The sequence below is a fragment of the Cygnus olor genome, chromosome 1 (assembly GCF_009769625.2).
Source record: "Cygnus olor isolate bCygOlo1 chromosome 1, bCygOlo1.pri.v2, whole genome shotgun sequence".
Lineage (NCBI taxonomy): Eukaryota > Metazoa > Chordata > Aves > Anseriformes > Anatidae > Cygnus > Cygnus olor.
The window spans coordinates 141,788,998-141,816,665 of NC_049169.1; the positions used below are offsets into that span (position 1 = coordinate 141,788,998).

Below are 27,668 nucleotides of genomic sequence, written 5' to 3' on the forward strand. Positions count from 1 at the left end.
GCTAGCACAGAAAAGACAGCAGTGAAATCAGGAGAATCAGATCCATGTGTCAGTAGATCTTTTATAGGATTGCGTGTTTTACCTTTTCTCTTTTGTTGCAGGTCATAATTTGTGAGGTTTGCTTTTTTAAAAAAAAAAAAAAAAATCTTTGCAGCGTATCAGCTTTTCAGCATCCATCCTCAATACGGCCAGCGAGGGAGGATGGAATTTGTAGCAGAAATAAAAAGATGCATTTTTTAGCGTAATATGTATTTAGCTTACGTCCTTAAAGCTCCATACTACTTCCATCACACTTCTTGGAAAGGCGTCCCGCCGCCAGCGTTCAGCAGAAAAGCAGAGGAAGCGGCGTTTCGATTACGAATACCAAAGCCATCACTTTCTTGTGCCCTTTCCTCCCACGAATGTTGTGAGAGGGAAGAACCCCCCGCTGCTGCCCGCCCCTTCCAACCCCTCCGGCGCGGTGCTGAGCGGTGCTGAGCGGCTCCGGCAGAGCCAGGTAGGGTCTGGGGGTGGCGAGAGGAGAGCAGGGGAAGGGCGGCGGGGTTCGGGGGGTGAGGGCCAGGAGGGGCAGCCCCTGTTCCCCCCACCCCATGCACCCCGGGGAGCCTCTGGCCGCATCTCTGCGTGGGGATGTGCGCACTGGGGGGCTCCAGCATCGCCCCGCCGTCGTCCCCAGCACTGCTTGTCACCCCTAAGGCCCCCCCGGCGCCCCTCCCCCCCCCACGTCCCTCCCCACAGGACCTTGACTTTCTTCTTCCTTATAATAATTTAGTATAATTTAGCCCTTGAAAGGGCTTATTACATTACGTTGCCCCTTACTGGCACTACAAGGTCTCCCCCCTCCCCAGGCTGCCCTGGCCCTTTCCTTCTCCCCTAGGTAGCTTTGGGGCAGGAAGAGAAAAAAAATATAAATAAATAAATAAATAATAAAAAGATTCCTAAACCATTTATATGTCAGCCCTCAAATGCCTCATTTAGAAAAGTTAATATTCATCGTTTGCTATACTTTTCCAATCAGTACTTGTAAAAGTAAGTTTCTCACTTCTACCTTTTCCATTTTCTTCCCTGCAGTCAACAGTTCAAAGTGACAAATTCTGTTCTTGCTTTTTCAGGAGGTTTTTCAGACTGAGCTGTCTTTGCATTGACTCGCTTACTGAGAGTGATCGCTCTCTGTTTCTGCGATGAATGAAGGTTCAGAAGATTCGTGAGTACAAGTTGTGACTGTCTGCAGTTTGGAAGATTACCTCTGCATCCACTTTCAACCTGACAAAACCTGCATGGTAAGTAAACACTTACGTTGTTTGAAATGTAGGCGAATTTTCATTTTAACCAATAACTAGAAATCCTGGCTGAAAAGTGCTTAGACCTACTAAGGTTAAGACAACTGTTTGCTAGATCATTTTTGCTTTTCTGCATGAATCTTATTTGACTTGTTGCATATTTAAAGTCATACTTGAAAAAGACTTAAGTTGACAAGAAGCCATCCTTAAAGATGTAAGATCAGTGGTTTCCTCACTTGACCCCAAAATATTTGTTCAAACAATCTGAGGTTCAGAAGAATCTGATTTTTTTATTCTTTTTTTTTTTTTTTCTTTATAAAAAAAGAAGTCACAACCCTTTGGGTAGAAATTCGGGTTTCCAAAAGAGTTGATCAAAATGAGTGATTTGACCAAACTGAAAATCACTTAAGAGTATCAGCGCCCTTTCGTTCAGAAGTCCCCTGGTCATTCCAGGAAAATGAGGAATTTCCTAACAAAGTTAATGATCATTAAACGCACTCAGTTGTCTACTTTGTGAGATAACATTAATGCAGTTTGTAGAATTTAAAATATTATTTGTTTTAAGATTTTGTTGGATTCACAATGGCATAATGATTTTTAGGAAACACTTTTAATAATTAAAAATTCAACTGTAGCTTTAAGCGTGTAAGAAATTTGAAAAACATGCTTAAAGCTATTGACACTTTAGACAACTAATAGACAACTTTTATTTTACTTTTGTCTTTGAAACTGTCATTCACTGCGATTGCCTTAGCATTTTGTCCATTGAATATTTTTGTATTCCTTCAGAGACAGAGAATCTTTGCCTTTTAAATTATCTCCCCATTTCTTTTTGATAATAAAAGATCTTATTCCAATCCTTGAAGAATATCTTTATAGTAGTTGAATTTCACCAAAAGCTATACATTTTTTTTTTTGTTTGTTTGTTTGTTTCCCTCCTGGTATTTCATTGAAGAATACCGCAAACCATATTGCTCAAATGTAAATACTGCTAGCCTGGAGTAGAACAATTTCAAACAAATTGATCAGGTTCAATAGTAGTATGAGAGTAAGACTAAGGCTGTGTGTTTTGCTTGTTTATTTGTACCCACCAATCTCAAACCTGGCTATCACTAAGTAGCTTGCATAAGACTTTGTTCTTTAATCCCTATTCAAAGAATCAAGGGCTTTACTCTGCATTCGCTGAAATATCCATTTTGTGCTGATGTGATGTGCCAACAAGGAATGGGATTTAGAATTAACATCTGATGATATGTAATTTTATCCTTATGTAGCGGATCGTAGTTTCACGGTCTGTAGCAGTTGTAGTTCTGGATGTGCTAGGGTGAAAAATGAAAAGTAAATTCAAGAAATGAAAACAGAGACATAGGGCCTTCTTTCCCTGTAAAGTGTAGCAGTTTGAATCTCCATGTGTAGAAGGGAACTGAAACCAGGTCTGAGGAGTTTACTGTATGGTCCCTTAAAGTTGCTTCTTTAGCTGCTTTCAAAACTGGGGTCTGTCTACCAGTCAGTCTGAAAAAGGGGATGTGAAACAGTTCTTTCATCTTCTTACAGTGATTTATGGGATGGTGGCACACTTGTAATGAATTGGAGAGAATAAGAGAGGGAGAGGAGCTACACATCTTGCTGTCATTCTGGAATATTGCTTGGAATGCAATAGCCTACTTCAGCCTGCTGCTGTTTTGTATCGCAGGAAGTTTCTAATCATAAATCTCAGGCAGGTGTCTTACAACAGTAAGTATGTCTTCTCAAATTGCAAGTTTTATGTAGTAAAACCAAAGAAAGGGAATGCTAAAAGAGATTACTTTGGACAGCTCTCCGTGAAATATCTCTTTTAAGTATGTGTCCTATTTGTATATTCACGTTCAGGTAAGTGTCTGAATAAGGACATCTGTCTTGGCTGAGCTCAGGTTATCATGCCTCTAAGCTGTCTGTCTTGTCAGCAAAACTGAGGCACGGTTTTAGGATTGGCTCTGCACTTGGTTGTTAACCTGCTGTTCAGACGAATCTCAGAAGAGATACTCCACACTGGTTTTATTTAGTAAAGTTTCGCGTTTGTCTTTGAAAGAACAATTGAAAATGAGTTTCTTTATCTTCTGCCCCTAGATGGGAACATGAACACTGTCAACTGGTACTTATCTGTTCTGTAGGTGAAAACGTGAGGCAAAATTGTAGACCTCATTGTTTTCCAACAGGATAAAATTAGACACCAAGATGTCTGATCCATCCACATTCTGCTGTTCTGCTGAAGTGCAAGGGAAGATTCTGTTAGCTGTGTTTCTTTAAGGTCCAGTCCTGCGAAGATCATACTGTTTGTGGAGAAGAAAAAGCACTGTCCTGCTCACTGGTAGGTGTTCACTGGCTTGGGATCTAAGTCTAGATGTTTCTATATGATTGTCAGTTTACTCAGGAATACAAAGGGCCTCTAGTGAACATGAAAATGGAGGGAGAAGACCGTGCATTGCTTTCTGAATTTGGAATAAAACTTGCCAAAGAAAATATAGATATGTTGCCTGGCACATAAAAATACCTGGTAGAATAAAAATGAGTAACTTCCCAGTTGGAAGGCCTTCTTCAGTAACAGGCATTAGTAATACTGCTGTCAGTGCTCAGAGTGGTCTATTTCACTGCAATTGTGATGATCTGTGAATCTGTTTTTCTTAGGCTTTCAGAACCAAGAAAAAATCACTTTTTTTTTTTTTTTTTTTTTTTTTTCTGGAGAAGTGAGAATTAACTCAAGGAAATGACTCTGATGATATTTTTAGTAATGTTTATCACCGAATCTGCCACGGGTAAGTATAAATCCTCATTTCAACCATAGAACCTTTAAAATATTTGCCAAATATATGACACCTTCTTGACAGTTGCTCAGAGTGGTGAAACTTTAGACCAGTTCCAGACTTGGAAAATTTGGTCCAAAGTAACAAAATTATTAAATAAATAGAACCGAGTTGCTATGTGGAAACACCTGATTATGTTGTATGGGAACATGGCTATATGGAGAGCCACAGCAAGAAAAATGGTGATCACGATTCTTTTCGTGACATTCAGAAGCGTAGTCAGAATGGTTGCTAAAGAGAGATAATCTCTAGGACAAAGAGACTGAAGGCATATTTTGTTCTTGAATATTTGCACTAGACCATGTTTCCTTTTCTGTATTTTATGACTTCCACGTGTAAAGGTACGTTTAGAAAATTTGATTAAAAAAGCAGACTTTGAGGCTAAATTTTTCACATAGAACCTTGTTCCAAGGGAAATTTTCTAAAAATATATGAAGTTTTTAAGAAATCTTACCATGTAACGATTTAGTTTTAATTAAGAAGAAAATGTACATGTTAATTCATAGGATCTCCGCTTTTATGGCAGTTGATCAGTTCTGAGGATTAGCCACCTTTGTCAAGTCAATACATTTTCCTTCCCCCTTCCATTTGTGACAGCTGCTTTTTTATAAAGTTCTACTGACTGTGCTCATTGGATTAGTACACTTATGGACCCACATGAAAGAATCTTATGGAAATGTCCATTTTTTATCTTTCTATACCTTCTAGTTTTGCTTGGGTAAGGTAGAATGAAAACTTGGACAACTGAGTTCTCAGACTGAAATAAATTTTGCTGGAACAAATAAATACTGCCAAACTACTCTGCTAAAAGAAAGTAACTTTATAAAAGACCTGCTACACAGCAAGTCACTTTAAAGTCAGGCTAATGGCATTTTATGAAAGAGTATCGAGCCTTCTTTTCCTTTTTTTTTTTTTTTTTTTTTTTTTTTTTTCTGAAGAGAAGCTGTGTCCCCTTCGTGCCTCCATTGATGTACTAGAAGGGGAATATTTTTTCCTTTGTTTCCCTGAGTCGATGCTACGTTTTGAGACAGAAGGATACACAATAAACTGGTACAAAGAAAATGCTGGAAGGCAGAAGCTGATAAAGGAAACACAGAGAATTATTTCCCAAATGAATTTTCTGGAGTTTTGGCCAGCTGAACTCAGTGACTCTGGGAATTACTCTGTCACTCACAGGTGGGTACACAGGAAGTGGATGAACAACATTCTGCCCTTTAAGTTGTCTATAAAGATGGTCTTGGTCTTTGTCTTATTTGTGGCATTTATACAAAGGAAGTTCAGGGAACTACATTAATTATGGTGTCACTTTCCACATCATTTCACAATAACCACCCAGACAGACCCATAATACACACATATTTCTACATGCTGATATAGCCTTTTAAAGGTTCTGTAAACTTTTGATAGAACAGGTAGCATTTCTGCTGTTTCATGGCTGATTCTCTAAGCACAATGAGAGATAGGCAACCCTTCTGTCAATGGCCAAGTAGAAGGAAACATTTGATTGTCCTCTCAACCAGACCTGTTCTTCCTTACTCCGTTGAGTGGAACTCACTCAGTGAGGCCTGCCAAGTAAATCAAATGTAGTAAGGTAATGGTGACATAGCTGAACTGTGGTTTCTTTGCACAGCCTGGCATGCTTGGAGCTGTTCAAAGAACAAATGAAATAATTGTATTTGATTCCTTACCATCACAGAACATCACGAGGCAAAAGCGGAAATAAGGGTGGGCTTCAACTGATGGTGGTATTCCTCATTTGATCATGAGGAATGACAGAAGGACTAGATCAAAGTTTTGTTGTATGAAGTTTTTACGACTAACTTGCACCACAACTGTAATTCAGGATTTACATTTGAAGTAACAATTCATTTTAAACAAATTATTTTTCATGTAATGATTTGTGCTGTTCTTGAGGTAATATTTTTAAGGTTCTTGGCTGGTTCATAAAGGTTATTGGCTGTTATGGGGCTTCATATACTGTAAAATGCTATCCACACTTCTCCAGCAACGTTGCATACACAATTTTGATAGTATATAGTTTTAAGTTAGACTTCAATTGTTAATCTGTTACCTAGTTAATGTTCAAGTTAGAAGCTGAAAACCTCATGTTATATTTTTCCATGTATCTTTATTGTTGTATTGATTTTATTTCTAAAAGTAATGAGTCACCGTATCTGAAATGCTGAATGCTATAAAAGAAAAGCCTACCTGTAGAGCAAAGACACACATGAATATTTCTTTTGGTTGTATGTGATTTCTTATTAATGGCAGGTCAGTCTTTCTCCAATTAGTAAATAAAGCTTTAGAAAAAATTTCCTAATGTATGTTGAACATGATATTAACAGAATTGGCCTTGGGGGTGATGACTGTGGTAGTCTGGCCACTTTGTTCTGCAATGTAGTTCAGATTTAGCATATTATTGGGTACAGATCTGTCTAAATTAGCAGAGGTGAAGCCAGCTGCCTAACTGTGGTACTTCGGGGTTAGATAATACCTGACATAGGCTTGTGTGTTATCATGGACCTATACATTTCATATCAAGTCTGAACTTGCCATTAAAGCTTTATTACTTTATTGATGGCCTTGAGCAGTCATCCATATAGTGACTTCACTAAATATGGTGATAAAAAGTTATTAAATCTAAAAACTCACTCTACTGCTAGCACCTAAATAACAGGATAAAATGCACGCTCTGACATGGAGCAAGGAGCATATCTGAATCACCAGGCTACAAAAGGAGGTTGTCATAACAAGTCTAAAAAAAAGGCACAACAGAGGAAAGCTGTGATAACCCTAACCTTAATTCACAATACTTGTGGTTTTGTGATTTTTTTTGAGAATTTGGAATAATGGTAGTAAATATACAGTAAATTACAAGAACTATATAAAACTAATATGATAAAAATATAAAGTCAATATTGAGGGAAAAAGTCTTATATTTAGAAGAAAGAGATGAGGGAAAAAGACCCCGAGTAAAAATATTAGGATAAAGTTTCTTAAAATGATTAGTTGTTAGAAAACACAAAAATGTCTGATCCTTTGTGAAATGTTTTGATTTGCTGATTTGTCTAAGCAAGAAACAGAAAAAAAAGAAACTTTTTGATTTCATCAAAGTATTCATATGCAATTAAGAGTTTTGATTTTCAGTTATGAAACTCTTTATTTTCATTTTCTAAGAGACTATATTATGATACTATCTTATAAAAATGTGTTTTGAAAAAAGGGACTTTTATTAAGATAAAAGTTTCTGAAATAAAATATTTTGACCAGCCCGAAACAATATTTATTTATTTATTTATTTAGAATATCTTTCTGTTAGACCTATAAGGATATCTTTTTTTTTTTTTTTTTTTTTTTTTTTTTTGGTTAGGATCAGAATGCAGAATGAAGGCCATTGGAATAATATGCATAAGTGGTTTTTTGTTTGTTTTTTTTTTGGGTGGGGCGGGATTTTCATGGGATCTTGGGATTCTGTTGGTTCCCACTGTTGGCAAACATATTAAAGCTGTTACATTTCAGCAAATATAGAAGATTATTTTCAGAATCAGTTTCCTGCAGTGAAGGAGGACTTTTATTAGTCTCTATGGAGAGGAAAATATTGTGGATTAATGAATTGGTTTAAGACTTAGTAAGACTGACAGAATGGAGATTGTTTTGTTTCAGAGCATTTATAATAGGGTTTTGTTTTAAAGTAGACATTCTAAGATAGTTTTGTTTATATATTTTATTTTCAAGTATTTAATTTATATATGATAATTTGTAAACAATATAGGAATTATTATTTTTTTAGCTGGTTAGGGAGTTTTAGTGAACAAAGTGTCAATCCAATTTACTGCAGATTTTCAGGAAGTGTATGACAACACAGCACTGACAGATTTTGCAAACTATTTTTTCCTGCTATGTTGCAACTGACAATGTGCAACAGGAAAGAGGTGAAAATGATGTAACGATGTATAGTGTATTATCCACTTATTTTTATTTTTGACTTAAAGAAGAATAAGAATTTTTCCAGTTAAAGTAGAAGTATTTTGCTGAGACATAGCATGTATAGCCAAACATGCATATTTTGATGTGTTTTCACATTGCTTAGTAGAGTAGACTTCAGCCATTATTTCGGGAATTAATAGACTTCACCTGAAAGCCTGAATGTGTGCATGTTCAGCAAAAAATCTTTAAAATGAAGGATTTCATATGTATTTGGTGTGGGGGTGGTAAGAAGAAAAACTGTCACAAATATTTGGCAGGATTTCTAATTTACACGGGTTTTCATAACGTATATCCTGTGGTTGTCCAAAAAAAAAAAAAAAATCATAAACCAAAACAACCAACCAACCAAAAAAAAGCAGGTCGTCTTGCTGCTCTGTATTTGTGAACTTGAAAATCTTGCTGCTCTGTATTTGTGAACTTGAAATAGAGAGAACCATAATATTGTGCACTGGAAGGCTGATTGTCACTTTCTTGATGTAGATAGAAATATAGCACTGAGTTTGTGCAGTGAAATAAATAAGGGATGGCAGAATTGGATATGTATGCAGTCTTTATGGTAAACTCAGATTATATGCTCTAAGGGCTTTCACTTCCTTGTATTCTCTCCTGAGTCAAGCTATTTTTTGTTGTTCCTTCTTGTTGGGTTATATGAGTGAAGCTGAAAGACTGTTAAGCCAGCAGCCAGTTTTGTAGCCCCAAAAGTATCCCTAAAGAATTGCAGCAAGTGAAGACCGAGACAGGAATATAACAGCTCAGACACTAGCAGTTTAAGCAATACAATGTAATGCATTTTTTGTTGGTGGTGTAGAAAATCATGTATATTGCAGACAAGTAGAAATTATATAAGCCAAATTCATCTCAGTTTTGCATAGGTATGTTTTTGTCACCTTCCAGAGAGTTGGTCCTTGCCAGAGTTTGTCTCGTCAGCTAGAATATCATGATCCACTTTGGCTGAAATCCTCATATTTGTTGAAGTGATTTCACTAAAATAATGTCAGAAAAAAGCCTCTATGGAGTGATGGTGCTGAGGAGAGCATGTGGCTTTACTGATCATTTTCTTCCATTTGCTGAATCTAGGTACTAAAATTATATTTATTTTATGGCCAGATCCATAACTGCATCTCCAGCATTATTCAGATACAAGTGTGATGTCTAAAAGAGCACACAGACTTGGTGAAATTCATTGGAACTAATATTTATGACTACACCTTAGCTATTTACCTTAGGTGCCTTTATTGTCAAAGACAGAGAAGTCTCTCTGGGGCACAGATTATCTTGTCCTAAAACAAGCTTGTAAAATAGGTCATGTAAACTGCACTCTGAGAGGTTACCGAGTGTTATCCCACTGCTGACTGTGGTGTGTAGGTCAATTTAAATGTGTAAATGCAATGTTGAAGAACAGATGAGAAGGACTCCACCCACTGTGAATTCATCTCTGATGGAAATGTTCTGATAAGGTTTTTCCTGTTTATGACACCGCAGTTAACTGATTAAGAAACCAAACCACCATGTTTATATTTAGATAGTCAATTGCAACTATGAATAATGAATACTTCCAGTGAGTAAGGAGAAGAAGAATCTGCAGACTGAAAAAGGACTGCAATGTGAAGAGGGTGAGCAAAGCAATTCTGTTTTGGGGAGTTCATAAGGGAAAAAAATGAAATCTCAAGCTAAATTCATCATATAAGTGATGTTGTAATGGTTCTTCTGACTCTTTTAACAGTAAAAGGTATATCACATGAGAATGGTGTGAAAGCTGATACACTTGTCAGACTTGTTCCTCCATTTCAACCTCTTTGTCCCTTAGCCATTTTCAGTGAAATTGTTCTTTGCTTGTTTCAGTTCTCCTGGGAGCAATTCCTTTTTCTTTTCTTGGAGGCAGGAAGATTCAAATGTATTTATGAAGACATGTCTGACACCAGAAGGAAGTGTTCTGTGATTACTACTTTTGCTTTGTCAGACCCTGTTTGTTCAGTAAAAATGAGAGCTGAGTTTTAGGCATTAATTGTAAAACCTCGCCCATTAATTTACAGGTAGAAAAATTACTTTCTCTTAAGCCCTAACTTTGCCGAAGTGAGACTAACTTTGCCAAATTTAAGCCCAAACACCTTCAGGTTCTTTTCCCTTTGTAGCCATGTATTTGGACATATCCAGCAATGAAATAACTCACAGCTATAATCTGAGTCATTAGGGAAATATGTGAATAGAATATACTAGATACCTGAATGATCACATTCAGCTTCTAGATAGTCAGAAGAGGCATTTTTGGAGCCTATTCACCTGACTTTTTATAGATATGGGACGTGATGAACATGCTCTAGAAGAAAGAGTTCATGGCTTTTCCATCAACCTGGGGTGGCCATTAAACTGTAGACCTCTGATCAGTAGAGAATGAGAGAAAAAGAGATTAATCCCTTCCAACATGACTTCTTGGGCAGACATAGAATCATAGAACACCTTGGGTTGGAAGGATTCTTAAAGATCATCTAGTTCCCATATCCTGCCATAAGGATGCCACCCACTAGATCAGGTTGCTCAGGGCCTCATCTAACCTGGTCTTGAACACCTCCAGGGATGGGGCATCCACAACCTCTCTGGGCAACCTGTGACAGTGCCTCACCACCCTCTGAATGAAGAATTTCCTCCTAACATCTAATCTAAATCTCCTCTCTTTTAGTTTAAAGCCATTCCCCCTCATCCTGTCATTGTCTGCCCAAGAAGGAAGTTGCTCTCCATCTTTTTTTAACCCCCCCCCCCCCCCCCCCCCCCCCTTTAAGCATTGAAAAGCCACAATGAGGTCACTCCTGGACCTTCTCTTCTTCAGGCTGAACATCCACAGCTCTCTCAGCCTTTCTTCACAGGAGAGGTGCTCCAGCCCTCTAATCAATCTTGTGGCCCTCCTCTGGACCTGTTCTAACAGGTCCACATCCTTCTTGTGCTGAGGGCCCCATACCTGGACGCGGTACTCCAAGTGGGGCCTCACAAGGGCAGAGGAGAGGGGCAGAATCCCCTCCCTCACCCTGCTGGCCACTCCTCTGGTGATGCAGCCCAGGACACAATTGGCCTTTTGGGCTGCAAGAGCGCAGTGCCAACTCATGTCGAGCTTTTTGTCTATCAGAACCTCCAAGTCTTTCTCTGCAGGGCTGCTCTCAATGTGTTCTTCTCCCAATCTGTACTCATGTCTGGGATTGCCCCAAACCAGGTGCAGCAACTTGCACTTTCACTTGTTGAACCTCATTAGGTTCATGCGGGCCCAGTTCTCAGGCTTGTCCAGGTCCCTTTGGATGGCATCCCTTCCTTCTGTTGTATTGACTGCACCACTCATCTTAGTGTCAACTTTGAATCCAGAAGTATCATGCTTGAATCCAGAAGTGATTAACTAATTCATGAGAATTGCATAGTTTGGAAATATTTCCAAAATATTGGTGATTATCTACACAGCATCAAACAATGAAAAATGTGACTTTTTGAACAATAACACAGTAGCCTGTTTTATTTTTTATGTTTAGAATATATATGTATATTTCTTAGTTACTGCTTTAAACCTTAGCATAAGAGATTAAACCTACCAGATCACATGTTGATTTAAGCTACTAAAACTCTTTTGTTCTCACTTGTAATTATATATGATGCCACAGATAGTTAAATTTTTGTTCTGGTAGGTATGGAATATACTGTCATATTTCATAGATATAATTTTATTGTCAAGTGTTTTGTGATAGATGATTTAGTTTGGATAACCTATTTCATTATGAGAAATAATGCATTTGGAATTGGAAAAGCAGTGAAGGGGAATGTAAATAATCAGTTCATTATTGATGTATTTTTTATCTAACAGATGTATTAAAGAACTTGTTTTTGTTTTGCTCTATAGCTCACTGAGCTACAATCCTTTAAAAAGCTCCTAACACTGATTTTACAAATGTTTTTTCATAGCAATGGAAGACAAAATTTCACAATTCAGAAGTGGACCTTGAATGTGCTTGAAAGGAATAAAAGCAGCTGTTTCAACAAAAATCATTTGACAACCGAAATTCAAAATGCTGGGACAGGTCATTCACTGAAATGCAGTGATTTGTCTGTCAATGAAAATGACAGTGTAACATGGTACAAGGTAATCGCTCAAATCATTGGCTGTAGATCAAAAACATCTGCAGGAAAAATGAATTATAAAGATTTTTAGAAGCATCTACAAATCTTATAATACTTTAATTTTTCATGTTTTTGGTGAAAAAAGCCTTTAGGCAGATACAGAGAAGAAAGTTTCTATCTGCTTTCAGATTTGTTAGAAAAATGAACCTGCAATCAGAAATTACTGTTAGTTTGGAATGGTAATAGATTTGATGTGCACATCTGTTGGCTGATTTAGCTACTTTGTTAATGTATGTATTATTCTGACATTAAATTAAGTGCCAAGATATTTCTTTTACAGTTGGCACGTGCTTGTAAAGTAATTGAAAAACTTTTAAATTTTGCCGTTCCTGAACATTTTTTCCAAAATGTAGCAGATCTAGTTCTGTTCAGTTTAGGCAAATCATTGGTCTTCTTTGGACCAGTTTTTGCCAGGGCATAGACAATAGCTGTATAAACTTTTGTAACTGTTGAGTGTTGGTGTGCTCATCCATTGGATTAAGCACCCTGACTAGGTTTCTTCCACCCTGTCCCTACTCAACACCTTGAGCAGTGCTCTTTATTCCTCTCCGTGGGTTGTAGGTGTCCTGCCTGGAGTAACAGACACCATGTTGAATCAGCTTCAGGAAAGGATTTTGGTGTCTTAAGTGCTGGCATCTGTATTCTGCCTGACACAACCCTCCTTCCTTGTCCTTGAGAGGGCAGGACCATTGATGGATATGTTTTCCTCAGTAAAGGGGCGTGCCTTGGACTGACCTCTCTCATGCCTGACTGTGTCTATGCCTAATATTTTTATGACTAATATTTTATGAGACCGGTGAAGCAGCCATCCTTAGACTTAAATATCCTTGGGTTTTTGATTGGGTGAAATTTTTGAAAGCTTTCATATTACACTTGAAGCTGAGATAAAAGGAGGATGGTAACATATGCCTTTTGTACAAGAGCTTGGTAACAAATGTATGCATCCAGGAAATGTTCATTCCCTGATCCCACCAGTGACCATTTCCCTTCTTAATCTAAGGTAATTCAGACAAGAACCGTATTACAGTGCTCTCAACTTTTAGTGGGTTGAATATTCAGAGGTTGTGTTTAAATGACCATGACTGAACACTGGGCCCCATCTCCTTTGGGTCAGGTAAATGTCATTGAGAAAATAAAAGAGTGATGGTGATGATTCATTTCAAAAATAATGTTTGTCTTTTTTAAGGTTTTGAATATATCTTTGCTACAGAATAATATTTTCTGGATTTATTGTTGTAGGACTGTAAGAACTATGAAAATGAAACAGAACGGGAACTGGATTTTAAAACCTTAACAGTTCAGCACTCTGGTATATATACCTGTAAAATTTTGATCAGTCATAATGGAAGGATATACCACAGCACAAGTACAATTAAGCTGGTAGTAGAAGAAGGTAAGAAAACTTTCTGAAAACTTTGAAAGATGCTTTTGGTTGTCCTTACTATGGAAAAAATTCCCTGCTAAACTTATTTGTTTACGGATATGGTTCATTATCTCCTAATTATAGTTATTTGATAAATAAATAAATATATAAAGGTGATCAGATCTGGAAATCTGATCTATTTTGCAATAATTTAAAAATTGTTGTGGTTTAGCCCGGCTGGCAGTCAAACACCACACAGCCGTTCGCTCACCCTCCCCCCTCCCTCTCCGGGATGGGGGAGAGAAACGGGAAAGTGAAGTCTGTGAGTTGAGATAAAGACAGTTTATTAAGACAGGGAAAAGAATAACAACAATAAGAATAATAATAATAGTATTAATAGTAATAATGTGTACGAAATAAGTGATGCACAATGCAATTGCTCACCACCCGTTGACCGATGCCCAGCCTATCCCCGAGCAGCCGGCCCCCCCTCCACCCCAGCTAGCCACCCCTATATATTGTTCAGCATGATGTCAGATGGTATGGAATACCCCTTTGGCCACTTTGGGTCAGCTGTCCTGGGTCTGTCCCCTCCCAGCTCCTGCTGCATCCCTAGCCTGCTCGCTAACAGGACAGAGAGAGGCTGAAAAGTCCTTGGCTTGGTGTAAGCACCGCTCTACAACAATTAAAACATCAGCATGTTATCAGCGCTCTTCTCATTCTAATCCAAAACATAGCACCCTGCCAGCTACTAGGAGGAAAATTAACTCTGTCCTAACTGAAACCAGGACAGAAATATAAAGCAGAAGTTTACATTAGACATTACCAATTTGGAAAAAATTATTTAGTATGTCTTCCCTGAAGTTGTAATTTTTTCAAAATTGGTTGCTGTAAGTCATACAAACTTACTAAGAGTTTTGTGAGAGAGCCTTTCCAACCATTGCAAACTGTGTATGTATATGTATGCACGTGCAAAAAATTCAGCAGGATATACTGCTTTTTAAGCTGCTTGGTAATGACAGGTCCAGATATTCCTCCTTGAATCAAATGGAATCTATGTGGTTTGTTTTAGAAGTAAAGCAAATGCATCATTTTTACTGTGGTAGAATCTAAGAAAGCTGTTACTTCAATATCAGTAATTTTTTTATTTTTTTAGATGCACCAGAGGCTGTCACTTTGGAGATAGTTGGACGCGATGAAGAAATTGAAACAGAAATAGGTATCAAATTAGTTCAAGGATCTTTATTTTAGCTGCATCACATATATGGTTTTGTTCAGATCTCTTTATAGTTGATTGTCTAGTTAAGTCTGATTGAACGAATTGTCTGTGTACCCTTCTGGATCTGATCCATCTTCACATCTGGTTATGTTTTGTTTAGGGGATTCCATGATTGATATACATTAAATTCACCCTTACAGAGGCCGAAGATCAGGTTGTTGTTATGACCAGCAAGAGAAAGTGACAGTGATGATAAACCACGACTTCCCTTTTTAGACAGCAAACCCCACAGAATGATGTGTGAAAGATGTCTGGTTTGTCCAGTGAGCAACAATAATAAGTGATCTCTTTAATATTTGATGCAGTCAAGGACATCATGCTGCAGAGAAATGAGAAACGTGAGGCATGACAGTCCTGGCAATGCAAGCATGCAGATCTGTTACTGCTTCAAAGAATTTGTCTTATTGTCAAAAGCCAAAAATTTGACTAGCTGGGAAAAGGTTAGATAACATGGTCTGCAGGCTTCACACAGTGTTGGAAACTATCCAAGATTTTGACCACAAAGCATCCAAGAGGCTGTATATAGTTCTTTAGAATATAACTTCACCTGTATTTTTGCTCTCCTGTGTCTGAGGGATTCTCCAATTTGATTACCTAGTCTTCCCCTGCACAATTCTGCAAACGCATATTCACCACCTCTGTGGCTCATATGTGTATCTCATTTGCTCAGCTAAGACACCAGATGTTGGCTTACTTTTCACCCCACAAAGGCCAACTAGTAGGTCCTTTTTCTAATGCCAACACCCCAATCCTATATTGCCTTATGTCTCCCAGTCTCCCAGGGCACTGTTCCTACACAGTTCTTATCACTTACTCTGCTCGTCCCAACCCTTGCAAGGAAACATGGTTCAGCATCAAATGATTATGAACCATAAGTCTTCTATGTCTTATATGCTTTGCTCAGATCATTTGGTAAGATCTTTGAACTACCTGATGGCTGATCAGACTGATGGCATGGTGGAGAGAGAAGGGAATTTTGGAATTTCAAACCCTTCATGGTTTGGATGGTGCTGTATAGGATTTCCTTGAAAAAAAAAAAAAAGCTGTTGTGCGCAGTGAAAAGGCTAGAGTTGCAAGGTAGATGATAATATTTTTCTAGGTCTATGTTTCAATCTGTGCAATTGTGATTTGGATTTGTAAGGTCTAAATCTAAGGGTGCCACATTTTCAGCTCGACCTCGCTTTAAAGATTCTTAAGCAGTTTCACTGGAAGCATCCACCCTGTTAAACCTTGAGAAGTCTGTTTAAAATGTATGTTCTCAGAGTATTCCTGGACAAGCTTACTTACTGGAAAGCATCTGTGCATAGTGTCCTGAACAAGAACTAGTGTGTGGCTTTTGTGGTTTACTGAAATGTGTTCTGGATGTGTTCCCTGGAAACGGTGCTGGCATAACCTAGAAATGGTGATGTAATGTTGTAGCTAACCTCAGGATAAGCTTTCCATGACAGTGTTTAAATTCAAATGCCTTGCAGATCATCAGATTTCACACTCCATAGCTCCAGACCTTTGCCTTTATTTTCCCATGTGCACTGTTGTCTTTTTACTTTTGCTCTTTCTTATAATTAACCGAAATCTAAGGCGTGGTTCCTTTACACTTCCAAATAGTGTTTTGGAGTGGTAAGGAGTAGCTGACTGGCTAAGTTAATTATTCATGCATTCAGGATTATGCTGATTTCCAGGTGTGGTGCTGGGATGAGAATTTCTCTGTGAGAGGTCAGCATGGGTGCTAGCAGGTTTTGTTACTTCTTATGTTGTAGTATATGGTTTAGCTGTCATCATCAATTGGTTATAATTCCCCTTACCAGTTACTTACTTTTACATGTCCCTGGGGCACTGGTGATGGGTGGTCCTCTCCTGTTTTCTGTCTGCAGCACACAGTTTTGTTCCCTGAAGTCTGAAATGCTTTGGCCTATTTAAACTTTTCTGGCTGTTACAGCTAATCTGAGATAAAATTGTGGATGACTCTCCCTCTGTAGTGGAGTACAACAGAGCTCTGTGCGTGGTTGCCAAAGCCACTGCCACCATGGCACACATATGAAAGGGGCTATTAAGCCCATAACGGAACACAGCTGCTTGGATATGAGGTCTGGAAAGCTGACATTTTATTGCACTGTGAACATGAATGTCACTTTTGACTACATCTTCTTATGTTATGCTTTGTGTAGGTAAAGAAGAGATACTCAATTGCACAGGTTTCTTGGGTTACGATATGCAAGAAGATGCCAGCCTCTACTGGTTGATTAATGAAACATTTCCAGAAAAATGCTCAGATATCCCCAAGAATGACCCTTTGATATGCGAAGAAGAGTTCAAAAAACTACAGTAGGTTTCCAGAAAACACTGAACTTCTGTTGTGTGTGATAAATTTCTGCATTTTATGGACTGCAAACTCATTAAAATGTCTGAGGTTCTTCTACAAACTTTTCCTCAAAATCTGCCTCTCAACTTATTGAAGATTTCTATGCAGATAGTTTTGCTAACACCATTCCTTGTTGCAGTTTGGGAAACAAGTTTTACGTCACAAGGCTACTACGGATTAAAAAAGTAAGAGATGAGGACTTGCATCACAATTTCACCTGTAAGCTGCAAGCTGATGAAGCAGTGCAAATAAAAATAGTGAAATTGAAGAAAGGTACAGTATAATCTATGAACAACACTTCTCATTTTTAATTACTAATCATGCCAGCCTCTCAACAGAGGAAGAAGGGTACTGATCCAGATATGTGTGTGTGCTGGTAAAGACCTTGGTTCCTCTGGGGTTTGATTTAACAAGCTCTTTGGGTGATTCCTTGTGCTCTGAGATGGGGCAGTAGGGATTGCTGCTCCTTCTGCTACATCACCTGTGTGAGGGCTCCACAGTTAAACTGATGGTGGTGTGGGTACAGCTGGGGGAGGCTGAGCTAAGCTCTAGCTGACAGATCCCTTTGCAGCAGTTTGTTAGATTCCGTGATAAAATATCCTCTGTGCTCTCCAGTGCATCACATTGGTGGGATTATTGGGGTTGACTACCCAAACCTCAGTGCAGCCCAGTGTCTGTTATTTGGGCCACTTTGTTTATTAAGGAGCTCTTTTTTTTTTTTTTTTTTTTTTTTTTCTTTTTCTCCCTTCTTTCATGGAAAGTGTAATCTTTGATATTCCTGCTAATGCCTCACACATTCTGGTTGATAATTTCTTAGAAAGATAGAGTCAGACTCTATCTTTCTAGCTTTGGAAAGCTGAACTCTACTTTGAAGTAACACTTCACATCTATAGTCCACACAGCTTGGAGATTCATGGCAAATAGGCATTCTCTGCTTGTTTTCCATCTCTCTTAGACCTTTCCAAGGTTTACTGAGAGGAAATATTTAATTCTGTATGTGTGAAAATGGACTAGTCAATCTTAAAAGATGTAGTATATAATAAAACAAATGAAATACAGACTACAGTGAGCATGACATGATGTCTTCACAAAGGACTTCACAAAGATTTAATACTTAAAAACTTGTATTTGGAATTGAAAAAGGGAGGATAATAGAACAAACCAATTTAAAAAAGTAAAATAAATCTTTAAAAAAGCCCGAAAGAGAGTAGAGACAGAAGCAAAAGAAGATCTTAGGCAAAGAGATTAAATGGGTCATGAATGGCTGTTATGGATGGGCTGAGAGAAGGGTAGGGAATAACACAAAATGATAGAGATCCTGAAGAGAACTCATCATAAAAGTGGTTGACCCAGTGTAGTCCTCCAGTCTGGGATGCCGTACATCTTTGAGGACTTGTAGTCTCAGTATTGATCCCACATACATCTCATTTATGTGTGTGCAGAATGTGTGCAGACATGCAAGATTAATTCTCCAGTTTTTAGAGTAAACTATGTTCTGTAGTTTTTCTCCATCTCAGGATGAATGGGATGCGTGTGTACTTGAAATACTGGCAGGAAAGGATTCACACAAACGTTTCAGTTTGGGTAATTTTAAGATGCCATTAAATTGCTGTGCAATTTACTAAACTAATCTTGTCCTGTAATACTCTTTGTTAAGGCCTTAATTTCCTGGGTTTCTCTTTTACAGGAAACACCCGAGATCTGCCAGTGCACCTATTTACAACTGGAATGATTCTTGCTGTACTACTTCCATGTGTTGTAATAGCCATGACAGTTGTCTGTGTGATGTTCAGAGTAGACTTAGTTCTATTTTACAGGAACATATGCAGAAGAGATGACACTGCTGGAGGTATGACTTGGCTAATGCTGACATTGAAAGAGAGTGCTGATTAAAAAATAGCTTTTGGTAGACTCTAAAAAACAATCGTCATAGAGGAAGGGGCAAAATAAGTCCAGGAGTTTTGGAAGTAGAAACAGTGAGGAATATGTGAAAGAGAACTTGATTGTCAAGTCAGTGTGTTATTCACCTTGGGGTAATAAAGCAGATAAACACAGTCAGGAAGTTGCCCCTGGAACAGACAGTGGAAGGGACATAGCTGGCTGCTGTTCCAGCATGCTTTATTGTGCGATGTTCTTCATCACAGAAGCTGGAGAATTGTTGGCAATTTGTGGAAGTACACAGGTAATCTATCTGCAGGGAGGATGAGCACCCTGGAGTTGACAGACCATTTGTTGTTTCTGTTTTCAAATTTGTTTTCACCTAACTGATGCCTTTCTGCTTCAGGTTAAAATGCTTCCTTGTCTGTAGAGGTCATTGCAGTGTTCATAAGTTTGTCACTAAATGCACTTAAAGAGAGTACACTGCCAGTGTTTTACCAAGCAACTTAGCTGCGACCTTGACTTAAGGAGCAAGCCTGACAATTACCTAACTCTGGGTATAATTTTCACTCTGTGACTGTGTTTCTGAGAATTGTAGTGAAAAAAACCTTGCTGTGTATGTGTACCTGATTTCCTTAGACCTCCTCAGTCTCTAAATCTGCTTGAATATACCTTGAATAAGCTGCAGTGGTTGGAGTTCTCTCAGTAATGGGTGAATGTCATTTATGCCTGCCAGGATTATTTATTTTTCCATTCATGCTAGGGAAGAAGCATAGTTTATGATTCAAAACTATGTGTGTTATTGTATCAATCCAGACAGTTTTGTTGCAAGTTTCAATTAGAGATTGCTTAATGTGGTAAGCCTGGACTGCTTAATGTGGTAAGCCTGGTTTCTAAATTGGTCTTACTTGGATTTTATGTTTATAAATTACTGGCCAATATATGACCAGACACGGTATATTCTTATAACTCTAAGTCATTAAAATAATAAACTAGCTTATTTTTTCAGTACCTGTTCTACAGAACTACTTGGTAGCATTAGATGAAAGGTAAAGTAATTGTGAAAATGGGCAATAGAACTTATATAACTTTCTTATCAAGTTGCAGACACGTTGAGCATACTAGTCTGTAATAAGGAAGATGTTTCTGGGTGCTTTGATACTGAGACAATAATTTTGTAAGCCAGAATGGTGGATCAGATACTGTATTTCTAACCGTTGCCAACAAGACAAAAATTGGTGATTTCTTTCCAGATGGAAAAGAATATGATGCTTTTGTGTCTTATCTGAAAGACTGTGCTTCTACTAGTGAAGAAGAGAGAGAATTTGCTTTGAAGATATTACCAATGATACTAGAAGAAAATTTTGGGTACAAGTTATGTATATTTGAGAGAGATGTCTCTCCTGGAGGAGGTAAGTGTATTGATTATTCTTGTCATTAAATAGACACATCCTTTTCATGAATATATAAACGTCTGCAATGAGAAGGAAATCTGACAGACGTTCTTTGCATTGAAATGCTACATATTCATTTTATCTAGGCTGTGTTTGCATGCAAAGGCAGCATAAACACATTTTATACATTTTATATATTTTTATGAATTCATATATACATGCACACATACCTTTAATTACACATTCAAGATAAGGTGAAAAATATATCATGGAGAAAGGGTGAGAACACAGAGAACGTAATGTGCTTCATGGTAATAGCACTTTTGCTCTGCTTTTGCTGAGGGCAGGCATCTATGTCTGAACTCATGCTTACTGCACTGAGCAGTTGATAGTTCTGTTACTCAGATCCTCAGGTAACTCACATGTTTGTCTGTGTCTTCAGTCTGGCAGTTGATAGCATGTTGTGAATGCAGTGGGAGCCATAGGGGTAAGAAAAATATACATGAGAACATGGCATTTTTTTTCCCTATATTACTAATGGCCTTTTACAGATCCTTAAAAAGAAAGAAAAAAAAAAAAAAAAAAGATACTGGGGGATTCCATTTAGTTTGAAGGCCTATTTGGAGAATTGGATTTCCTTGTTAAAAACACAGAGCAATAAGCTTAATCACCCTCCTTCCTAAGGCAGGATCTTCTCTTCATGTGTCCTTTCCTGACATGTTCTTCTAACCTGAGGGAGATACCACAACTTTTCCAATCCATTTTGAGAATTAAAAAAGGCTTTTCTAAGTGTTCAGTCTGATTCTTCCTTGCAGCAGTTGTAGCTTATTTCCTTTTCCCTGGTTTGATCCACTGTGAATATGGAAAACAGACTGTTTGCCTCTATTTACAGGAGCCATTGGTATATTGCAATACCCTTGCCAGCCTCCTTCTCCTCTCTGTTTTCTATTCATTGTGTTACTACTACAGTTTGCTTTCTCTGTCCCTACAAGGCATGTTTTCTAGACCTGTTGTCTCTGTAGATCTCATTGTATCATGGTTGTGGAGACAGAGTCGGAACTCATTCTGTCATCACATGATGGTCTTCTCAGCCTTGGATTACTGGCAATAGATTTGGGGATTCAGTGAAATAAAGGAAGGAGTAAACTGAGATTTACTGAATATTCAGGTGGCTGCTGGTGACTTTGTGTGGAATCTCTCTAATGGTGTCCATTATGAAAGACCAAAGAGACATCTGGCTGGAGGAAGAATAAATTTTGCTGTCACCTTCAGTCCATGTGACTACTGACAGACAGCTGTCTCAGGTAGCTGGAGACTGTATTTTTTTATCTGTCCCAGAGAACAAGCTTTGGCCTGTGAGAATTCATTTTCACAGACTCATTATCTGTAATGCACATTAATCTCTTCTTAAGGGCAGGATGTTTCCTTGCTGTCACTTCATAAGGGGAACATTTTTGGTACATGTGCAATTGTTAAAGGAAATCAATTCAATGCCTGTCCTTTCAATTTAGTTTAATAACACATTTATCTTTAATTTGCAGCTGTTGTTGATGATATCCATTCATTCATTGATAAAAGTCGAAGATTAATCATTGTACTGAGCCAAAACTACATTTCTGACACAGCCATATATGAACTTGAGAGTGGACTACATAAAGCACTAGTTGAAAGGAAAACTAAGATCATATTAATTGAATATATGCCTATAAGTGACTACAATTTCTTGCCAGAATCACTGTCTCTTTTACCATCAAAGAGGGTTGTGAAGTGGAAAAAGGATAAATCTCTTCCCGTGAATTCCAGGTTTTGGAAGAACCTTCGGTACCTGATGCCAGCGAAACCTACCAAGTCAAACACCAAAGGGCACTGTAACAATCTAGATCTAGGCTCAGAAGGGACTCAACCATGGACTGGGGGCTGTGACTGTAATGCAGTCATATAGCAATTATGGAGACGGAAGATGCTGCAGAAAATTGTCAGTTTTGCTAAATTCAAATAGAAAACACAAACTGTGCTTATTTTTGGGAGACAGTGCTCATAAGAGGCCAAGTCTGAGATATAAGAAGAATATAAGAAATGTCACAGTGGCTAAGATGTTGTTAATTCCAGTGCTAAATGCTATTCCAGAGACAGTTTCCTCAGTAGTCTACACAAGGAGCTGAACTCTGATTCTGCATAGGTCTTAACACCTGGCACCAAGAACAACACATAATCTTTTGGTTTCACATTTTCCTTCTTGCAGAATGACGTTAGTTATACTTGCATACTTCCTGAGACCCCTCAATGAATTTATCAGTATTTACAAAGTATTATGATTTAGATGCTCTCAGTTTTGTGTTTTGGTATTTCCTAAGAATCCTGCTTGGGTTCTGACCCAAATGGCTCCTGCCCTAGGGAGCTTGGCATATAGGGTTTAGGCAACATTGAGCAGAAAAGTCAAGTGAAAAGGGAGGCAAGGAAGGATAGAAGGAATCAGACGTTTAGTCAGGCTAACTGCATTCACTCCTGAGTTGTGTGTGGTCTAGACAAGCTAAGTGGCAGTGATTTGGAGGAATGGTAAAGTCTGCTTTCATCCTCTAATTTAGCTGAGAATACTGTAAATTGTCATTTTGGCAGAGAGAAGAGAGGAATGGGATAGAGCTAATAGTACTTTGTCCATGGACACCAATATCTACATCATATCCTGAGCTACCTTCAGCTGAGAGCTGCAGAGGATTTATGCAAAAATGAGCTCTTCAGTATACATACATCTATTCCTAACCCTTTAGAACATTAGTACCTAGCATTATTTTCAATAATAAACCTAGCAATGCCATTCAAAATCATGATCATACTCTGTCACTATTAGCTGCCTGGCAGAAGATGACAATCGGACATATAAGTTCCTGGAAACAATGGAACTCTATTTCCTCCTAATACCAATAGGGAACAAGTATTGGAAAATTATTTTGGAAGAACTTCAGTCACTTTGCTAGGAGACCATCAAGGCTCATCCCACTCTCATCACTGTCTTGTATTCAACTAATGCTAGTTCTGAGGAGATATATCTTTGATACTGACACTTAATTCATGCAGCTCTGTTATCTTCTTGGTGCTCTTGAGAATACAGTTGTAGTGATGGATGTTCCAACTGTCTCAGGATTTATGAGAATGAAATACCTTGTTGTTTTTCAAATATCCCCTAATCACACAAATGAGAAGGAATAGAGGAATAAGACAAGCATTTTTGGTGTCCTTCATATCAGCTCCAAGAGGTCTCCCTATTTCTGTCATGCAACTAAAGAGCTGTCAAGCTGTGGTACTTAGGCAAAAGCCTTCCTCTGCCTTAAGCTTTTACCAAAGAGGGTTTCTACTGTGTAGATAAGTGTGCCTTTATATTTCTAAATCTTTCTCAAAGTTCAGTTCTTTTCCACCAGTGTTTCCTGTTTTAACATTTAATATGTTTCCTTTTTAACATTTTTCAGCAGGACTAATGATTGCCCCTACTTCAGAAATGCCAGTGGTTGTACTGTGCATTTCCATTCCTTGGCCATAAAACTAACAGAAATGGTGGTAACCTTCCTGGTACTTAACCAATATGTTACATTTGCTCCTCAGCCACATTGTTTTTCATATGTTGTCATCAACACATTGCCTAACAACATAAATTGTCAAATGTGAATATGAAGAGTGCACAGAGTTTATTTAAAGCTCTGGACTGAGCCTGCCCTCTAAGAGAATCAGCTATTATAAAGCAAGACTGGATTTTCTGTGAACTCCCCCACCTCAGCTTGGAGAGGTGATATAGCTAATACTCATCTGCCCATGCCTTGATAAAAGGAGACAAAGGAAATTAAGTCTATGTTAATGCCAGATGTTGTTCTTAGTGCTCTTATATCCAGAATTACTGACTTTAACCAGGGCTTGGAAATACCTGCTTTCTGTTTGCCAATCTCTAGAGAAAAGAAGCTGCTAATGTGACTTTTATAGACTGTAGTTGTGCTGATTTGCCTAATCATGTATATGTCAATTTACAAGTGACTTCACATGATAGTTGGTTGGAAGTAATGGGTCATTTCAGTGATTTCTGTAGCATTTCTGTTACATTTTTTGCTCTTAATAAAACTTTATTTCCCCCTCCACGCAACAGTGGCTTCTGTTTTTGCTGCCGTTAGACAGCAGTAAGTGTCAAAAATTGTACTTCTAGTAAGAAAAATAATGCAAGAAGCAAAAATATGGCTAGACCTGCTCTCCATGAGCAAAAAATATCTCTTTTGTACTGTAAAAAAATAAAAATAAAAATAAAAATTAAAAAAAAAACAAACCTAATCCAACCAAGTTTTTGGAATAATTAATTTCCTAAAGAAGGATGCAGATGGGATCAGTAATGGGAGATCTATTGTAAGACAACAGTCTTGAAGATTCTTGTCTTTCTTGTGCATACTACAACATGATACTGACTGTGAGAACATAATCTGCCTGTATTTTTTGTTTGACTATCATTCCTGTTTGACTATCGTCTATCAAACACAATACAGGCAAGAAAAAAAAAGGGGGGGGGGGTTCAAAGTTTTCTTCTCCATTGATAGTTTTAACTTATATGTAGGGAAAAGTTGAGGCTATCATATATAGTACCAGTATTATAGTGTAGCACTGTGTAAGGGCCTAGAAATATAGAAGGTTTATAAATGTTAAGTTGTCCATGAGCCCTACCCTGTGTGGCTACCGTCAGTGTCTGTACCAAGTCTGGAGAGACTCGAGTCTGCAGGGAAGTGGGTACCTCCAAATGGACACTACATATAGTTCCACATCCATAAGTATTTTTTTTTCCTATAAACACTTCTGTTCCTCTGTTGTCATCTGCATTCTTTACATACATATGATGAGAGGTAGAATATGTCATTCTGTATCCAAGCTTCAGGACAAATCCTATCTCTTCCACCTGTCTTCAGATTGTAAAGAAAGCAGGAGGTTTGCAGAAGCGCTGGAGGACATAGGGAACTGCAAGAGTCCTGGTAGAAGATTTGCTGGTTATGTTGCAGAACAAGTGAAGATGTGTGCAGAAGTAATTTGTCAGTAGCACGTTTACCAAGCTAGAAACTAAATAGAAATTTTGCAGTCAGATCAAAAATGAGGTGTCCAACATGGCGACACACTGTGGGCACATGCCTATTGCATGTGCAGGGCAAGGTTACTGTATGCTGGACATGTCAGGACCTAGAGGAAATACGCAATTGATTTGTGCAGGAAGGTCCAGAATTTTAAGTGTCACATCCAGAAGTAGATAGATTGATTCCTGGGTTCATTAAATGCCATAAAAAGTGGCAAGAAAGTAAAGATTGGCAGACATGAGTCTAGCCAGGAAGAGTACTCTAAAACTGTGCTTATATATTAAAGTCATCCTTTTCAATCATGCTTTCTTGGTGAAAGTAAAAATAATAATGATAATAATAATAATAAAAATAAATAAATCTTAGAAAATACTTAGAAATGAGCTTGCATGGAAGAGGCAACTTTTAACTCATTAAATCTCATGTTTATTTAATACACTTTTTGAAACATTGCCTTTCTAGTGTTATGCCTGTGACGTAGTTATAAAGTGTTCAGTGTTTTGAAACAGAAAATGTGATTGCATTTTTGTGAAATACTTTTCTGGTTTAGTAGCTATAATTAAATATGGTGCCTGAGTGAAACGGTATTTACTAAGCTTTCTGCAACAGCCACAAGTTACATAAGATACAAAATTGAAAAAAGGCCCCACTAGAATCTGTTCCAGTTTTGATCAACTCATGGCAGCTTCCTGTGGTTCAATAATGCAAATTCCTGAACTTCAGTGACAGCAGCTGCAGATAGACCACAATAGTCTCATTTTTGAGTTTCACTAAATATATAATCATCTCATTACAGGGTTTTGTCTTTTAGATTGCATTGTTTGATCTTCCGTCTGGCCTCTGTTACTGGGATATAGCATGTACATCAGTGAGATACACAACAGTCCAGTGTAATATATTTATTATTACCTATCAAACACAAAAGTAATAAAGTTCAGTACTTTGATGGCTTAAAGTATTTATGGAAGACAATCAAATAAATTCACAGTTTATTGTTCTAATTTTTTCGACAACTTCCATAGTTAAATCAGTTTCAGTCATTTCCTGGAGACATTATTTCAATATGTGGCTACAAAACTGTTGACTATATATTGCAAGAAAATTGTAGCTGGTTGGATTTTTTTGACTATGGTGAAGGAATGCTGTTCCGTAAGAGGATCCAAAACTGTTTGTAAAGCTGTATGAATCTGACTTTTAGTTAAACAACAACAAAAAACTACTGTGCAAATTTAAAAGTGACAGTGAGTTTAGAAAAGGAAAACTCATAATACGGTGGTGGTCATCTGTCTTGGGTTTATGTTTCTTGGCTTCCAGTAAGTGGACTAGACTACCAAGAAAGTCAAGAAGGGATTGCTATTGAATTTGAAGTACTAGGCAATCTTTCCAAATTAACAGTGATAAAGATTGTAAGAGTGAAAAGGTTTTGAAGGTCTGAGTCATGAGCATTTTCTTTGCTCTTTTCTGTGTTTGCAAGCGGTCTATTCAGTTATTAGTACCTCCATGTGGCACTGGTATTATTACACCCTAATGCCCGAGACAGACTGTACTGTAGTGCAGCAGATTTGTGCTAAGTAACAAGACCTTCCCTTATTTCCCAGGGGAGTAATAGGTGAATTACTTTACTGCTCCATAAGCCACACTTGACAACATGCTATTCCACTGACTGTATAAACTAGTACAAACCGGACAGAAGTTCATGTTTAGGTATTGTTCAACACCTCCTGTGATAGCAGAACCAACACCACCGACTCAGTGTAGAAAATAATTGGAGTGGAAATTTTCTTACCTATTCAGTGTTAACCATAGCTGGGGAGGGGAGGATGTATGTGTGAATGTGTTAAGCCAGAATAGTACCAGAAAACTAAAGAGAATTAATTCCTCCCACTAGTACAAGACTACATACTGAGATGGTACATTTCCCCTCCTGCTTCTTGGCTGACAAAATGCTTGAGCAAAAGTGAGATGGACAAGGTAGGACATGGACCCCCTACCTTGACTTTCCACAGAGCTGGGAAGACATTCCTGAGAATGGAGCCTGCAATTTCC

At 38.0% G+C, this 27,668-nt stretch overlaps 1 protein-coding gene across 7 annotated transcripts; it reads left to right on the plus strand.

Moving 5' to 3' along the window:
* Positions 1-24,961, plus strand: IL18R1 (interleukin 18 receptor 1). 7 transcript variants are annotated; one of them, XM_040536378.1, is made up of 14 exons: positions 1-496; positions 1,113-1,280; positions 2,835-3,014; positions 3,387-3,627; positions 3,945-4,072; positions 5,059-5,296; positions 12,044-12,221; positions 13,499-13,652; positions 14,779-14,841; positions 17,067-17,223; positions 17,400-17,533; positions 18,948-19,109; positions 20,392-20,550; positions 22,074-24,961. In XM_040536378.1, exons 5-14 carry the CDS (start codon positions 4,024-4,026, stop codon positions 22,472-22,474), a joined length of 1,695 nt encoding a protein of 564 aa, XP_040392312.1. In that variant the 5' UTR covers positions 1-496; positions 1,113-1,280; positions 2,835-3,014; positions 3,387-3,627; positions 3,945-4,023; the 3' UTR covers positions 22,475-24,961. The 7 variants fall into 7 exon arrangements, with proteins under 7 accessions (XP_040392312.1, XP_040392321.1, XP_040392325.1 ...); XM_040536387.1 differs by having other exon boundaries at positions 7-496; positions 3,431-3,627; XM_040536391.1 differs by having other exon boundaries at positions 21-496; positions 3,476-3,627.
* The last annotated feature ends 2,707 nt before the right edge of the window (positions 24,962-27,668 follow it).

Coding starts and splice junctions, on each gene's coding strand:
- IL18R1 (XM_040536370.1), top strand. CDS start 4,986: ATGGCATTTTATGAAAGAGTATCGAGCCTTCTTTTCCTTTTTTTTTTT. Junction 19,110..20,391: donor AAGAGATGACACTGCTGGAG/GTATGACTTGGC, acceptor ATTTCTTTCCAG/ATGGAAAAGAATATGATGCT. Junction 20,551..22,073: donor AGATGTCTCTCCTGGAGGAG/GTAAGTGTATTG, acceptor TTTAATTTGCAG/CTGTTGTTGATGATATCCAT.